We start from the raw sequence: 15,839 nt of genomic DNA on the forward strand, positions 1-15,839 counted from the left end.
AGTGTGTGCTTATAGCGAGCGGCGACTGTAGCTGGAGATACAAAGGACTCTTTTGCCGAAGGCAGGTGGTCATGTGGTCTGTTCTCTTTACACTGAATCCGAAAGTCGTAAGACTTGCTACCTGGTCTGCTCCGCCAAATTGGACTCCAGATGTTCAGCCCATCACATCATGAACCTTGCCCCGGAAACTCAATTCGCGACATGCAATGACCAAAGTTGAAGGATGTGGTATGACACAGTGGGGCAAGCGTTTCGAGTCCTGAAGATATATGTAATTGGACGTACATTAGAGATGGGCACTTGACCCCCATCTGATGCGGATTGATGCTTGAGGGGATCTGAGCTGTGTCTCGTGAACTTGATCGATTGATCGATCGATAGCAATCAACCTGTTGAGGATATCAAAGATCCTATTCAGAGCACCGCCTTTCGCATCGTCTCCAGTGACACCATTGCCCAGAATTGGTTCTCCGAGTTCCTCCTAGCTGCCCAGCACAACTCGTCTCAGCCACTCCCCACCTACCGAGAATCGAGTCGTAGCCAATGCTCCGAAGAGAAAAGTATTAAAGCATTGGACTCATCCGCGTGGACTTTTCGCCTCATCACTCTCGTCTTGCGATACAGGACCACTCTGCTCTCATTCACGTGGACTCTCTGCTCTCATTCACGTGGACTCTCGCCATTGGATCTGCTGCCCTCCAGGCTCCCACAGCGTAGGAATTATCTGATATCCGGGCTGTAAACATGAAGTTTCATAACCGTGTACCGTCATTCTCATTCACACGGGCAAAGCATGATAACGAGAATGAAGCCGGCGAAAGTAGTTCTCAACCAAGCACACCCTTTCGAGCAGATTTCAATCTTAGCTCACATCTATCTCCTACACATCTCCCTGGAGATTTAGATCCCATACAAGTCCAAACACCTCTGACACATGAAATGTCCGCTGTTCTCTCTGCACGTCGCTCAAGTAAAGAAGAAGCATCAGAGATCAGGAAAAAGTCTACTATAACCTCTGGAATTCGACAAAGAGCTGATAGTTTGGTAGAAGGTATACTTGAAGAAGGTACACCCCTAAAGCTACTTGGCTTGCCCGCCAATCTGAAAGGCCGGAGAGGTAGCGCCAATGATGCTTTTCTAGCGGCCAGCGTGGTACCCCCACGCGGAATAACACGAAATAGATGGAGTATAAACAATCTGAACACCTTCAGTCGCCAGCGAATGCGGATCTCGTCGCTTTTCAGTGGAAACCACCACTCTCCTTCGACTTCTCGCTCTCCTAGCCCTGTTCCATCCGCCTCCCGGTCAAGGTCTGCAGTGGACTCAGATGGCGAAAGCATATCGGAAGTCGCCTCTGGACATGTCTTCGAACAATCAGAGCAAGATTCCAGTGACTCAGATAGTAGTACCGATTCAAGCGGAGACAGTGATGATGACACGCTTGACAGTGCAGAAGATCAAACTATCTTGGCAAATACTACCGCAAACGCCTCTGCGCGCACTCCGATTGACTTCCTTCAAACTTCTAATCAGCCAGTTCCATTCTTCGATCAGGCTCCCAATCTCACATCACCGCCACCCATCCCCGTCTTATTCTCTTCGTCAAATCAACGCCGTGAGACAGACCCAAAACGTAAACCTTCAATCGTATCACGATCCACATCACGACGCAAAAAGTCAATCAATGGCCACCAAGGGCATATCAAGCTTCCTCTTGTGGTGTCACGACCAGTCTACGAGAAGAATCGCTGCACCATCACCATGGAACACGGCGACAGGGCGAAAGCATTTCAAAAAGTCGGAAGGTCTCGGTTCTATCTGGTGGCGAGCGATTTAAGTGAGGAATCAAGATACGCCATCGAATGGACCATCGGAACAGTACTGCGACAAGGAGACGAGGTACGCTTTGCTAATTGTATGCTACTTGCTGATCATCCTGAACGCTTCCTAAGACCCCATCTCATATAGTGTTTGATTATCACCCTTATTGAGACGGAAACTAAGTGTTGGTTTGCGCACACTTGCTCTGATTGGGGATTTCAAATGACTGAAGATAATACCTTCTTAAATTCCCAACAGTTGATTCTGACAAACCTGGATCTGCGAGTGACGGGCGCGCCAAGATCAAAAATCAGAAAGATCGTCGCGAGAAAGCTGCTACCTTGGTGCGAGAAGGTTGGTTATTTTCATCTCTTGGGACATTTTTCTATCGCGAAGGAATTCTCTGATACGTTTTAAACTTGATTTAGCCACAGCGCTTCTGGAACGTACCACCCTCAACGTGAAAGTCACGTGTCAAGCCGTGCATGCAAAGAGCGTAAGGCGGATGCTGGTTGACTGCATTGACTTCTTGCAACCAAATCTGGTGATTGTAGGACGTCACGGAGTCAGCTCGACAAGGGGTACACTGATGGGAACGGTATGCCAGTATCTTGTGCAAAAATCATCTGTACCAGTTGAGTATTTACTGTCCTACTTGAAGATCATCTCAGAGTCCATATGTACTCCCAAGCGTAATCTTTATTTTTGGGAACCTACATTGACCACTTTCTGTGTTGCTATCTTATTCAGGTAATGGTGGCGCGCAGGAGGTTACGTATACAACCGAAGGTGTATAAGAAAAGATCGCAGCTGAATCGTAGCCCGCGGATGCATTTAAATGAAGCAGAAATTGACAAAGAGTCACAAAAAATCACTTCGCCGCAGCGGCATGATGCACCAGAAGATGGCTCTTCACTATCTCATGGAGAAATTACAACTAGCTACTCAAGGGGCGAGTCATCTTGCAAGCAAGATTGCGACCGAATAGAAGACCAAGAAACATCTGACACAGCAATTCTTCTGAATCAACAGCCAGATACCGAACCAGCCAATGTGGAATCTAGTTGTGTTACTCTTGAGGAATTGAACAAACTGGAAAAAGGCAAATCAGTCTCAATTTCCTTTACTCAACCCAGATGAAACTACAAAAGGCAGATATAAAGTACAAGTAGGGGTAATAATTATTGATTGAAAGTGTACAAACAACCCCACTGCCAAACTTGATGCTGTGTGATATTGTAAGGTGATCTATGCCAGGCAAAAGTTTTTGAGTGCCAGGTTGGAGTTATGGGCCATAATACTAATACACAGGCTCCGTCAACACTCAACACAGGATTCACTCTCATGTTTTTATTCCATTCTTGCATCAAGTGGGATTGTATTTTTCAGTGAATTGAGACTCCATTCTAGTTCTGGGCTGAATCCTTTTGCTGGTGCTCAAGTGCTTGGTATCTCCTTTTATCTGTTGTATTAATTTTTTTTGATGTATCAATTTTTTTGAAGGGAGTTAAAATGAATTTGCATACATGTTACAATGGTATAAAATGTGTAAAGATAAACAAGCAAGATGAAATAAACTGACAAACAGATATTCCTGGGGCTCTGAGCCTCAAAGTCATGATATGGGATGTGCTCCCAGCTGCAACATTTCTCCTCAACATTTTTGACACAAAATCATTGTGGTTTGCAATAAAAATGTCAACACAGTATCACATTCTTTTCATTCTACTACTCATCATATACAACTTTGCGGAACATCTCTATCATTCTGAGAAGTCAAGGACAACAAATTTGATCCAAACAATGTTTGTCCACAGGTTGATTGGATTTTGCACCTTGGAATCACATCTATTGGACCATTCCACATCACAGTACATATTGCCATCAGTTTTTCCTAAATCCACAAAGCATTCTGATCCATAAAATGAATGAATATGTAAAGACTATTCCTGTACAATCTAACATAAAATAGGAAATCCAATGTTTTTGAAAAAAAAGATGCTGTTCAATGTATCCTTGACCCGTGCATATACACTTGTACGGTAATTTTGAACAAGACTTTCATGGCCATCTATGTTCACGTCAACAATTTAGCAATCACTGGAAATGACATCAACACCTTCAAATCTGAAATTAGCCAAATATGGGAGATGGAGGACCTCGGCATAGCTACAACTGTAGTGGGAATTCAAATCACTCGAGTTTCACATTTTGGCTACACTATTACTCAGGCAGCTTCAACTCGTGCTATACTGGAATGGTTCAATATGGAAAACCTAAAACCTGCTTCGACTCCCTTTCCTGCCGGACTGAAGTTGTATCGGTCTAGCGATGAAGAAGTTACTGCTTTCAAGCTCAAGGGTCTCAACTACAGAAGTGCGGTGGGTTCCCTTATGTATCTGGCCCAGTGTACGCGGCCCGATCTATCATATGCTGTCGGCGTTCTTTCTCAACACCTCGAAACGCCTGCTCGGAAACACTGGGACACAGTTATCCATGTTTTCCGCTATATGGTTGGCACCATCAGTCTTGGAATTACGTACAGCGGTCTCAAATCGTCTTCATCTACAATTGATGGTTTGAAAAGTTTTCACTTGCCTGAATCTCACTGTGATTTGGATTGGGCCGGTGATAGGGATAGTCGCCGTTCTACTACAGGGTATATTTTTCAACTTGCCGGTGGCCCAATTTCATGGAAATCTTGATTGCAGCCTATGGTCGCGCTCTCGTCAACAGAGGGTGAATACCGTGCAATCACCGAAGCCGGTCAGGAGCTTGTTTGGCTTAGGAATATGCTTTATGTTTTTGGCTATGAGGATCTCAACCTGACTGCCCTTCTTATAGACAACATGGGCGCTATTCATTTGACTACAAAATTTATATTACATGCTTGTACAAAACATATAGAAATATAATGTCATTGGATCAGAGAGGTGGTTAAGCAAGGCACTTTAGTAGTTACTAATTGCCCAACGGAGGACATGGTGGCTGATCTTCTGACGAAAGCTCTGGGACGATAGCAGTTCCTCTTCTTGCGTCAGAAACTTGGTCTAAAATTTGTGTGAAGGGTGCCCTGAAGTCCTTGAGGGGGCGTGTTGTGGTATTAATCATACCCGTGTTTGTGTCATGTCTGTTAGAGCATCGCCACCGGGGCGTGCAAAATCCCAAATACTGTTGGATTTATTCTAAATTTAACTTAAGTATGCTTTAAAAGTCATGTTACAAGTTATTATTACATTTCACATTTTGTTTCATTTCACGTCTTACACTATGACATCACTATTTCATCATTTCATTTTGTGACGTCATAGGCTTTTCATTTTTCGTGCTTTTTGTTTTATTTATAACCTGAACCATGATGCAGTCTTTCTTTCTCTTTTTCTCATCTGACTGTATCACATTCAATCTTATTATAAGATTTCTGTAAAGTTTCTTTTTCTTCTATCTCATACTAAGATTGTTTCTGTTTGGTTTCAGGTAATAAAACTTCTTGCTGATCTGACTGTATCACATTCAATCTTATTATAAGATTTCTGTAAAGTTTCTTTTTCTTCTATCTCATACTAAGATTGTTTCTGTTTGGTTTCAGTCCAACAAATACAGGCTGTTTTCACGTCTTGTGGGAAAATATTCGAGCCACCGGTCAGCATGAGCCCCGTTTCCCGCGGGCTCGGGGATCTCCGGCTTCCGTACCGTCGGTACGGTGCCTCGGGCTAGGTATCTCAGCCCCCCGGCACCGTACCGACTCCGACGGAGCGGGGACCGGGCAAGAGTATGAGGATCCCCGGTTTTTATCGGGGAACCGAGCTATAGCAGAGAGTATGCTTTAAAAGTCATGTTACAAGTTATTATTACATTTCACATTTTGTTTCATTTCACGTCTTACACTATGACATCACTATTTCATCATTTCATTTTGTGACGTCATAGGCTTTTCATTTTTCGTGCTTTTTGTTTTATTTATAACCTGAACCATGATGCAGTCTTTCTTTCTCTTTTTCTCATCTGACTGTATCACATTCAATCTTATTATAAGATTTCTGTAAAGTTTCTTTTTCTTCTATCTCATACTAAGATTGTTTCTGTTTGGTTTCAGGTAATAAAACTTCTTGCTGATCTGACTGTATCACATTCAATCTTATTATAAGATTTCTGTAAAGTTTCTTTTTCTTCTATCTCATACTAAGATTGTTTCTGTTTGGTTTCAGTCGATTTTCGCCGGTCCCCGCTCCCGAGCGAGCGGGGCTCATGCTGAGCCACCGGAGCATGTAAACAGCCTGTATGGGTTACACAACATTCAAATCCTGACCGGGAGAGTGCAAATCTGCACGGCGTACAAAAAGGCAAATATCACCAAAATCTGAAATATTGTCCAACCTACCCTGTCATTTTGTACAAGACAAACGATCTTATGCTTGGATCAAAGGCATAGACTGTTTGAACCTGTCAGTTTCTACACGGCAGCGGTTTTGCCTACCTCCGTGCAAATTTAGCATACATGCTCAAACCTGTCAGCAGCACATCGTACAGAGCAGTTTTTTACACGCCAGCGGTGGAGATGCTCTTACCTAAGTTTAGTTGTTAGAGCATCTCCAACGCGACTCTGTAAACGTAACTTTAACGTAGCCATTTAGACATAAACGTAAGCTGTAATTTACGTTTAGCGGTTTGGCCACAAAAACCAAACTCCAGCGCGCACATGATTTGTCACAAGTTGCCATGTGTGTGATCCCTCTTTTTCAGCTTAGCGTTTCTCCCATGTCAATTTCGCCAAATCGTTGGCAAAAAATTGACGTTTGGAGAATGACAGAGTGGCAACGTATAATGACAGAGTTGCGACACATCGGACGCATGTGGTGATATCATCTCCGCTTGCGACCACTGATAAACACGCTTCAACCTTCAATAATGTGAAAAGTCAAAGGCCACCTTATCAATCCGAATCCTTCGATCATTCAGTGGTTTGATTGCAGGAAATAAGTGGAACTTTGAGCCTTTAATGATGGCAATAATGAGATGATCTGGGCGAGGGCGACTGATTAAGACAAAGATATGCGACCTGCTATTTGGGTAGCAGGTCGCATGACTACTTAAGATGACCCTCTTGCCATCTTCTGATCCAAATGTTTCACCAGATCTCGATACTTGCTTGGTTAACCTTGTTCATTTTCATATTGTAGTTATTATCTTCCACCTTCTTTGTCTTCTTATTCCAAGCAGGCGCTACTAGCCGTTTGTGCTCCCCTGCCCTCGTCTTATCTATCCGCTCGTCATCGACTTCTCTTATCTTTCAGTCCATCCTAGTTGTCATGCAACATTCCATAAACCCACTCCAGTCGAGTCCTTCTTCTAGACATGGTACGTGATTAATGCACTCACGTACCTCATGCTATACTATACATTGGATTCTAAAACCTCGTTTTCAGTTTCCACCCGTAGCCCGATTGTTACTCATAACGCCAGTCATCCGTATCACACCTTTACTGGAGCCAGTAATGGACCTGGTAATGGTGAGTTTCCCCCGTAATGACTGACTGAGCAAGAATATGAACTTACTATTCTTCATCAGGTGCTTCCCGTAGCCCTGAAATCGATATTCATAGAGGTCGTTGGCCAGGACATCACGTCGGTGCCGGTCAACCGTACAACATCATTACAGAAGAACGCAGGCGCGGTTCGTCAGGTAATGGTGAGTATTTAATGCAAACTTTGTCAGTGTCTCGGTCAATTGAACTGATAGTCCTTCCACCCGCAGGGTCGGATGGCGATCTCCCTGGCAGTTTACTGGGGCTTAACTTTAATCTTACACTAGGTGCAGGATCTTGAGGACTGCTGATGGTCTGGATGAGAGTAGACCAGTTTGGGTAGATCCCATCCGCAAGATAATACGGAGTGTTGTAGACCTGCCCGTTCACAGTATACTCACAGGGTGGAGCAATACCTAAAGATAAATCTTGGAACAAATGTGATCGGTCCAAGACGTTGATGTCATTCAGGCTTCCAGGTAGTCCAAAGAACGAGTGCCAGATGTGGAGATCACAAGTTGCCACGACTTCGAGAACCAAAGTCGGCACTCCTTCTTTGCCACTATAGTGGCCTTTCAATCCCTTCGGGCAATTTTTCCACACCCAGTGCATACAATCAAGCGAGCCGAGCATGCCAGGGAAGCCACGACTCGCATTGTCCTCGAGAATACGTTGAACATCCTCAGCGTTTGGTTTGCGTTGAAATTGAGCCTTGAAAGCGACAATGATTCCCATACAGAAACGTTTGAGAGCCTCAATAGCGGTTGATTCACCAATCCGTAGATATTCATCCTGAGCATCCGCCGAGGTTCCGTAGGCGAGTTGTCGCAGAGCAGCCGCACACTTCTGGAAAGGCGATAGACCAGGTTTTCCTGCCAAAATCCAGGGACGGAGGTCAATTAGATTACCGTTGATTGAATCATCACTAACTAAACTCACCTAAGGCATCACTTCTCTGCGTGAAGTAAGGGTTGAGATCTCCTAAGGTTTTCGCGATGTGTACGAACAGGCGACGACTCATTCGGAATCGTCTTCGAAACATCAGCTCGCTATAGACCGGCGTGACATCAAAGTAGTCCCTAATTAACCCGAGGTGTCCCATCACAGCATCACGTGGCAGATTCGGCGACCTTCCAGGATGAGAGCCCCCAGGGCCGCGAGGTATATGTGATACCATGAGGTAGGCCTGGACTTCTGGGCTATAAGTTGAAATTGCGGCGAGATATTGCCTTTGAAGGCCAGCGCAAATGACAAATTGAGCTATGAAAGAAGGAGAAATGATTCCATCACGGTTCATCTTGAAATTTACTTATGATAATAAAATGAACAAAGAATTGATGTGGACAAAATAGCAATATGAGAGAGAACAGAAGCAACGGATTTCAAAAGAGGTGAACAAAAGATAAAGGTAGCAGGTGATATATCGGAAAGTACGGAAGATTCATATCAAGTGGTGATGTGCAGTGATCTCGTATCAGCTCGATCACAATCGATCGTAATCAAAGATCACAATCTTTGAATATGATTGATGTCATCTTATTCTCAATCGGTATGGTATCTGGCATTACCGGCAGCCGCATAACCTTGGGAGGTGGTGCCTCATGTGCGCGTTGGAAGAACCCGAATCTCAATAACGAATACAGCAGGCTGTACATCTTCAGCAGGCCTAATTCGGATGTGTACGAGGTTTTCAGATACCGACTCCGTTGGAGATGCTCTTACGTTTTTATTTTTCTTATTTGTTATATGTCAACTCAGTCAGCGTGAACTCATAGCGTCAAGGACTTCCGGACAAATTTCATATATGTTTTGGAAATTCGAGTTCAACAAAGATTTCATTAAATCTGCTTCAAGAACAAGACAGGTCATTTAGGATGGATTGAGTGTGTATGGTCGACTTCTAATTTAGTACCATGAGCTTTTGTGCAAAATGCAATACAGTCAAACCCCTCTAAAGCCAAACCCTTTGGGAGACGGGGAAGCCTATGGGTATAGAGGGGACATGTCTTTGTTGAGGAACCCCTCTATAGACATACATTCATGGCTTTACATTGAAACCCCTCTAAATTTATGAAAACCATGGCTTTAGAGGGTGGACATTCCACAACCATAGAACATATCCCTCTAAAGACATGGAAACATGGCTTTAGAGGGTGGTCCCGCTACAGCCATAGAAAATAGGACTTTATATGGGTCTTGTTGTTGAAAAAGTCTAACTTGCTATCAAATATTTCAGTATCTGCTGTGTTAATTTTTTGTGAGAAGAATACATTTAAAATTGTAACTACATCACAAGATTTGTTTAATTTCTACTAAAGGAGAAAGTGATGGAGGGCTGAATTTTGTTGGCAAAATTGGTCTTGCTGGTCAATGCGCTTTCAAGAGCAGGGAGAAGGGGGTCAACAGCTGTTGCTTTGGGCATATCAGTACTTTCAATGAATTGTGTAAGCAAAGATACTGCCTTCAAAGCTTCAGAAGCTGTTGGAGGTATCCCCTTTCCTACCTCCCTATTAGCCATTTTTCTATGGCTTTGCATTGAAAAGATTGATTTTTTTTTTGGATTCTGGGTATGGGTTAAGGGGTTAGACGGAACTTTGGGTTTTTCACAAACTTTGGCCCCTCCCAACTTGGGAGAACCAAAAAACCATCACTATAGACGGGTTAAGGCTTTAGAGGGGTACTGCTTTAGAGGGGTTTGACTGTATCAGGAGCATAAAAAGGAAGAAGCAGCCTCATGGCTCGACAAAGGTTTCATTATGCTTGACAAATTTCGACGGTGTTGTAACAACTGCCTCGGGCCGATACACCTGACCCGTCAGAGTGCTGGGTCGGGGTCTGCGGAGTTGTCGGTAGCGAGGGTCGACCTTGATATTATGAAAGAGAGATCAGCATTTCCACAATTTGGCACAGCACGAGTCCCTTATTATCGGGTGATTACGATTGATCCTGAAAACCTCGATCACCTTAACTCCAGCAACTACTCCATAAAACTGAATAATATTGGCCTGGAACTCTTGGCTATGGTCAGAATTTTCAAACATTGACTCACTATTGCAGTTTTCATCGAACTGATATCTTTTTCTACTCTAAGGCATCGCTTTGGACAGAACATCGTTCACCAACTGGACGACTCTATTGGTACAATGCCACCACGTCAACATCCTCATGGGAGCGTCCTGACGATTTAAAAACACCTTCTGAGCGTGCATTGGCTTCGACACCTTGGAAAGAGTATCAAACTGCTGAGGGTCGTAAATACTGGCACCACACCGAAACAAAGGAAACCACTTGGACGCTGCCGGATGTGGTACGGGAGGCGATCGAAAAAGCTGCCGCATCAGCCCCATCTGCGCCTGTCCCGCCGACCCCTGGTCCACCAGTGTCTTCAACGGCTCCCACATCCACTCCTGCTTCTGCACCACCGCATCCTGGTTTTGTACCCGCCACCCAAAACCCCGCGATGGCTCCGAGCATGAGACCTCCAGGTTCGAGCACACCCAATACCTCGTCAGCCCCAGCAGGTTTTGTACCCCCCGCAGCTAGTCTGCCGCCTCGTCCAGTCACTTCCATCCTGCACTCGGCACCGGTCCCTACACCCGTTACAACCACTCTGCCGGACTTCAAGACTCCTGAAGAAGCAGAGCGCGCTTTCATCGGCCTTCTTCGAGTGAAAGGTGTTAATCCTACCTGGACTTGGGAACAAACAATGCGAGATATCATTACCGAACCTCTCTACAAAGCCCTCGACACTCTGGCCGCTCGTAAAGCTGCGTGGGAAAAATTCATTGATAACGAGCGCAAGCGAGAGAAAGAAAACAGAGAGAAGAATATCACTCGTGTCCGGGCAAGTTGGAACGCAGGGCTGGAGAGCCTTTCTGAAGAAAAAACAACCACGAATGAGGAAGGAGTTGAGATCAAGTTGCCCGGAGCTCCACCAAAACTCTGGTGGACTTACGAGCGTCTCAAAAGGGAGATGGAATTGCGCGCTCCTGACGTTTGGAAACTTGCCCGGGACGACGAAGAGCGCAAAATCTTATGGGAAGACTACTTGACTGACCTCCGACAGAAGGAAACAACGGCCGCCAATCAATTACGGGGCAGACAGCAGGAAAAATTAACAGACTTGTTGAGGGCTCATGAAGAAAAGTTGGATTTATCTGGCGACCTTGAGACTATGCAATGGCGTGTTGCCCAAGAAGCGATCTTGCGCAGCGAATTTTTCCAAAACGACGACGATTTGCGAAAGATGGACGACCTCGACATGCTGATGGTGTTTGAAGAAGAAGTCAAGCGAGCCGAGAAAGATTCGAACGCAACGAAAGCCAAACAGAAGGAAGACAAACGACGCGCTTACCGGAAGGCTCGGGCCGCATATATCCAACTACTACATGAACTGAAACTAAAAGGCGAAATTCAACCTGGCGCTATGTGGAAAGAGGTCTACCCTCTTATAGAAGCTGACGAGCGATACCAAAATTTAGTTGGAAACCCGGGTAGCTCTCCACTTGAGTTGTTCTGGGACCTAGTGGACGATCTAGATCAAGAAACTGAAGAAAAAGCCAAAATCGTCCAGGGCATTTTGGCTGATCAACAAAAAACTATCACTGAGACCACGGAACTCGATCAATTCTTAAGTTGGCTCGATGGTCATGCAGATGCAGCGGTTCTGGACAAAAAGACTTTGACGTATGTCTTCATAATGGTCAGTCTTTTCTCCATGTGGGCAAAGTTTTTTTTGTATGATCTTTAGTGACGTTTTTTTCATCCAATCCGATTCGTCTCCCAAATGTAGTTACATGATGATGTCGTTCGAGTGGCTAAAGAGGAAAGGCGGAGATTCGAGAAACGTTTGCGCAACCAGATTGAAGACTTGCGATATGCACTTAAAAAGTTGTCGCCACCAATCGAGCTAGATACGCCTTATGAAGAAGCTATCGAGCGTTTTTCGCATATGCAAGAATACAAGTCACTTGATGGGCAAGAGGATGGTCGGAAGGAAGCCTTTAGCAGGTATATGGAGCGTTTGAAGGAGAAAGCTACCTTGGAAGAAAAGAGAAATAAGCGAAAAGATGATGATCCTCCAAGAGCCGATTACAGAAAGAAATCCTTACTCCAACATTCAGACGACGAAGGAAGTATCATATCAAGTTCCAAGCGCAAAAAGAGGGACTTATTAGATGAGGATAAGCCTAACCGACATTCCTCACCTCGAAGCGGTCGACGTGATGACATACATTCCTCTCCCCGGGCTCCGAAGGACTCGCGCGAAGACAGAGACCACGACCGGGGTAAAGAGCGTGATCGGAATGGGGCAAGGGATCGTGATTATGATCGTGAGAAGGATACCCCTCGGGATCGTGCGCGTAGTAAGGCACCCGCTAGGGGAGCAGACGTGGAACCTGAAGCAGAACGAGATCATCCGAAGGAGGATATTCGGAATCTGGATTCAGATCGATCCAGGAATCGGGACAGAGATAGAGATAGAAGCCGAGATACGAACCGTGACCGTGACCGTGACCGCGACCGCGACCGCACTCGAGACCGAGATCACAGAGACCGCACGAAAGACCGTCCCGATGATCGTGATCGAGCTCGTACGTCCATATCTCAGACGGATGATAGAGATCGACGAAGGAAAGACTTCGACACGGATCGACATAACCAGAGGCACCATCGCTCACGCAAAGATCGTGACTACGATGAGCGCGACCGCGATCGTCATCGATCCAGCCGATATGAAGATGAAGATGGACCTGTTCCCGAAAAGAAATCTGAAGGAATTAAAGACGGCCGGGCTGATTTGGTCGACAAAAGAGCTCGAAGTACTGAGCTCGCCGATAACCTCACTCGGCCCGTAAACAATGAAGAAGAGCGTGAATTGAAAGTAAGTTGAATGCCTTGTTCATTTTTTACATGCCCTCATATGAATGGTAGAGGAAGCAACTGGCAGGAGAGCTGATCTCGCACCATTCTTCTTGATCCTAGCGTGTCAAAATCAATGAGACGGTCGATACCAAATTGGTAGAGAAAAGCGACGGCGAAGAAGGCGAGTTGGATGGCTGAACTGGACTTGAATGTCACTGATAGCCCCTCGAATTTTACTTTTTCAAACCCCTCTGATAAGACGTCGGGCCGAGTCTTAAGACGCGCATGCAATCATGAACCTCTTACAATGACTTGATGATTGTGTCAGCCTCAAGCTTCACTGTCATCCAGGTTTGGACGCAATGCAATTCCTCTTAAATGGTACACGCCGTCTAGCTCAATGTGTGCAGTGCAACGCGATGTTAAGTGTATATCTATTTTGTTATTGTATGCATCTATCAATCTTCTTACAGCTAGCATTGGCTCTTGTTTATGCAATAAGACTCAATCAACTTCGAATCCATATTCAACACTGATTGAGCAGTGATAGTGGCAATAGCGACATAGACAGATGAGTAAAATTTACGTCCAGTGGTACTCTAAAAGGCCATGTTACCTTGGAGGCATAACCGTGAGAGCTTTACTGATGCTAAAAGCAGCTACCGCAGCACAGCTGTGCCATTCTTAACTGAAGGTCCTAACACGAGCAATTCAAAATGACAGGCAAGCAGGTCTGCTCCCTGAGCACAATTTGTGGTGTGTTCAAAAAGAGCACTTGAACTCGAAACGAGAACTGACCTCATCTCGTTTCGATAGTATTCAATAGAATTTCTTACCTACAAGAATGTAAGCCTTCCATTGGTCCAAATTTAAACTGTCTCCTGGATTCAGTGCGAGGATATGTTCGAGCATTGTAAAGCCTGGCGTCTCTCGCAAAGTTCAGTCCGTCTGGCTGGTGGTCATGTACCGGATAAATGTGGCATCGTCTAGCTCAGGTTTAGACGACGATTTATCAAGAAATTCAAATGGTAAATGTACATATGAGATCAATGGTCATTAATGGAGCTTGAATTTTCAGTCTTGAAAGAAGATAGGAGATAGATACGCAGTCAACATTGACTTGCACTATATCAATAATATGTTTACTTCTTTTTGTCTTTTGTTCGTGTAAAGAATATTCAGTTAGACCCTTCTCATTTGGAGCTGACCATGCACAGGGTGCCAGATACCTCTCTGCAATTCGAAGGTAAGTGCTAAAAAGGATAAGAGTCGGACCGTCACCGCACACGATCCCAACCTTTACCTTCCACCCAGGACCTGTGTGATCTCAATATATGTTGAAAGATTATTCATTATCCAAATCATAGTCTACATGATCAGTTTGGCTAAATGATAAACAAGAAGCTTATCTTTACTAATCTTGGTCACACTCATCTGATATGTTGCAAACGTCCTCACTTCTCCTCTGCCATCAACCCTTTTTACCCTTCTTTTTAAGGATCTTGCATTCTCACTGAGCAGAACCAACATAACATTGGACCAGTAGTATGCTGTAGTAGATTAAAAAATTGGTGCCAAGTCAAATCAAATCTGCCCTCAACTTTATCAGAGAGTAATTGATTCAGCTTTATTGCCACAGAGATTCATGTCGCAAACCTATCTCCTTCTGAATTTATGACAATCCTATGTCCGTGTCTGACTTTGCTTCCCACTCAAAACAAATTCAAGCCATTTATGTATCGATCAGAGATTGGTTGATTTCGGCTTTGAGGGGCCTAATTCTTTAAATAATAGCTACAGGCATTGTATGTATACACAACTATTTCGTCAAGAGACTTTTATTGTCTCATTTATCATGAGTTGCGTCATCATATGGGTCCCGCCGGGCGGATTGCAAACCTAAGATTTCATTGCGGGGAGAATATAGGCAGTCGCGACTCGCCGAAATCCGGACAAGTGACAGCTAATTTATCATTGCGGCAATAGGGCCAAGAAGCAAGATCACCGCCACGATCAAGAATTTAGTCCTTCATTTCCCCACCGGTGCATTTCCCTAACATATCACTTCTTATCAATTCATGAAGTTTGAGTTCATACTCCCTTTTTCTGCTAGCCCCATCATTGCTCGAATTGCGTGTCAAGTCGGGAAGCACAGTGTCTTCAAGTTCCGTGAAGTGTGTGAGGGGAAATGAGTTGGTCTTGTTATAGATAGACCTTAAAGTACACATACTGTGTGGGTATTTATTTGGATTCTGTGGAAAAGACTTGGCTAGGTTTCAAATTCTAGATGAAGCTGAGGAAAATTAATTACAAAAAAGTACACATGCTTTTGCTTTGACTTCACATCAGTAAGCGCATTCCGGTCATTCACGAATCACGATGTTCAAGTCTGCTACGATTTGCGCATATATAAATCGGGTGAAAAAGAAAAATGATTAAGAGCCTGGTTCCTTCGGGAAGGTACGGCAAGGATTGAATTACGATTTATAACACATTCATTTTCCTGGTGGATTTTAATCATGACGATGAGCTTGATTGCGCGTGACTTTTGAATTCAAAGAAAGCAGATGATAAATTAGGATGAGTGTACATACAGGTTTTAGGTCTAAGTGATACATAGATTTGGAT

At 44.4% G+C, this 15,839-nt stretch overlaps 3 protein-coding genes across 3 annotated transcripts; all 3 read left to right on the forward strand.

Annotated features, from left to right (window-relative positions):
- Positions 1 to 744: 744 nt before the first annotated feature.
- On the forward strand, positions 745 to 2,961 carry MELLADRAFT_59047 (uncharacterized protein; the record flags this gene model as incomplete). Its single annotated transcript, XM_007404250.1, has 4 exons — positions 745 to 1,915; positions 2,080 to 2,175; positions 2,250 to 2,419; positions 2,572 to 2,961. 4 exons carry the CDS (start codon positions 745 to 747, stop codon positions 2,959 to 2,961), a joined length of 1,827 nt encoding a protein of 608 aa, XP_007404312.1.
- Positions 2,962 to 6,960: 3,999 nt separating this feature from the next.
- On the forward strand, positions 6,961 to 7,960 carry MELLADRAFT_73934 (uncharacterized protein; the record flags this gene model as incomplete). The annotated part of the gene is made up of 4 exons (XM_007404251.1): positions 6,961 to 7,179; positions 7,248 to 7,331; positions 7,391 to 7,510; positions 7,577 to 7,960. The coding sequence occupies 4 exons, from the start codon at positions 7,131 to 7,133 to the stop codon at positions 7,645 to 7,647; spliced, it is 324 nt and encodes a 107-aa protein (XP_007404313.1).
- Positions 7,961 to 10,437: 2,477 nt separating this feature from the next.
- MELLADRAFT_33054 (uncharacterized protein) lies at positions 10,438 to 13,239 on the forward strand (the record flags this gene model as incomplete). Its single annotated transcript, XM_007404252.1, has 3 exons — positions 10,438 to 11,194; positions 11,252 to 12,048; positions 12,139 to 13,239. Coding segments are annotated over 3 exons (2,655 nt in total), but the record flags the coding sequence as incomplete, so codon positions are not given.
- Between the last annotated feature and the right edge of the window lie 2,600 nt (positions 13,240 to 15,839).

The sequence above is a fragment of the Melampsora larici-populina genome, assembly GCF_000204055.1.
Source record: "Melampsora larici-populina 98AG31 unplaced genomic scaffold MELLAscaffold_2, whole genome shotgun sequence".
Taxonomy (NCBI): Eukaryota; Fungi; Basidiomycota; class Pucciniomycetes; order Pucciniales; family Melampsoraceae; genus Melampsora; species Melampsora laricis-populina.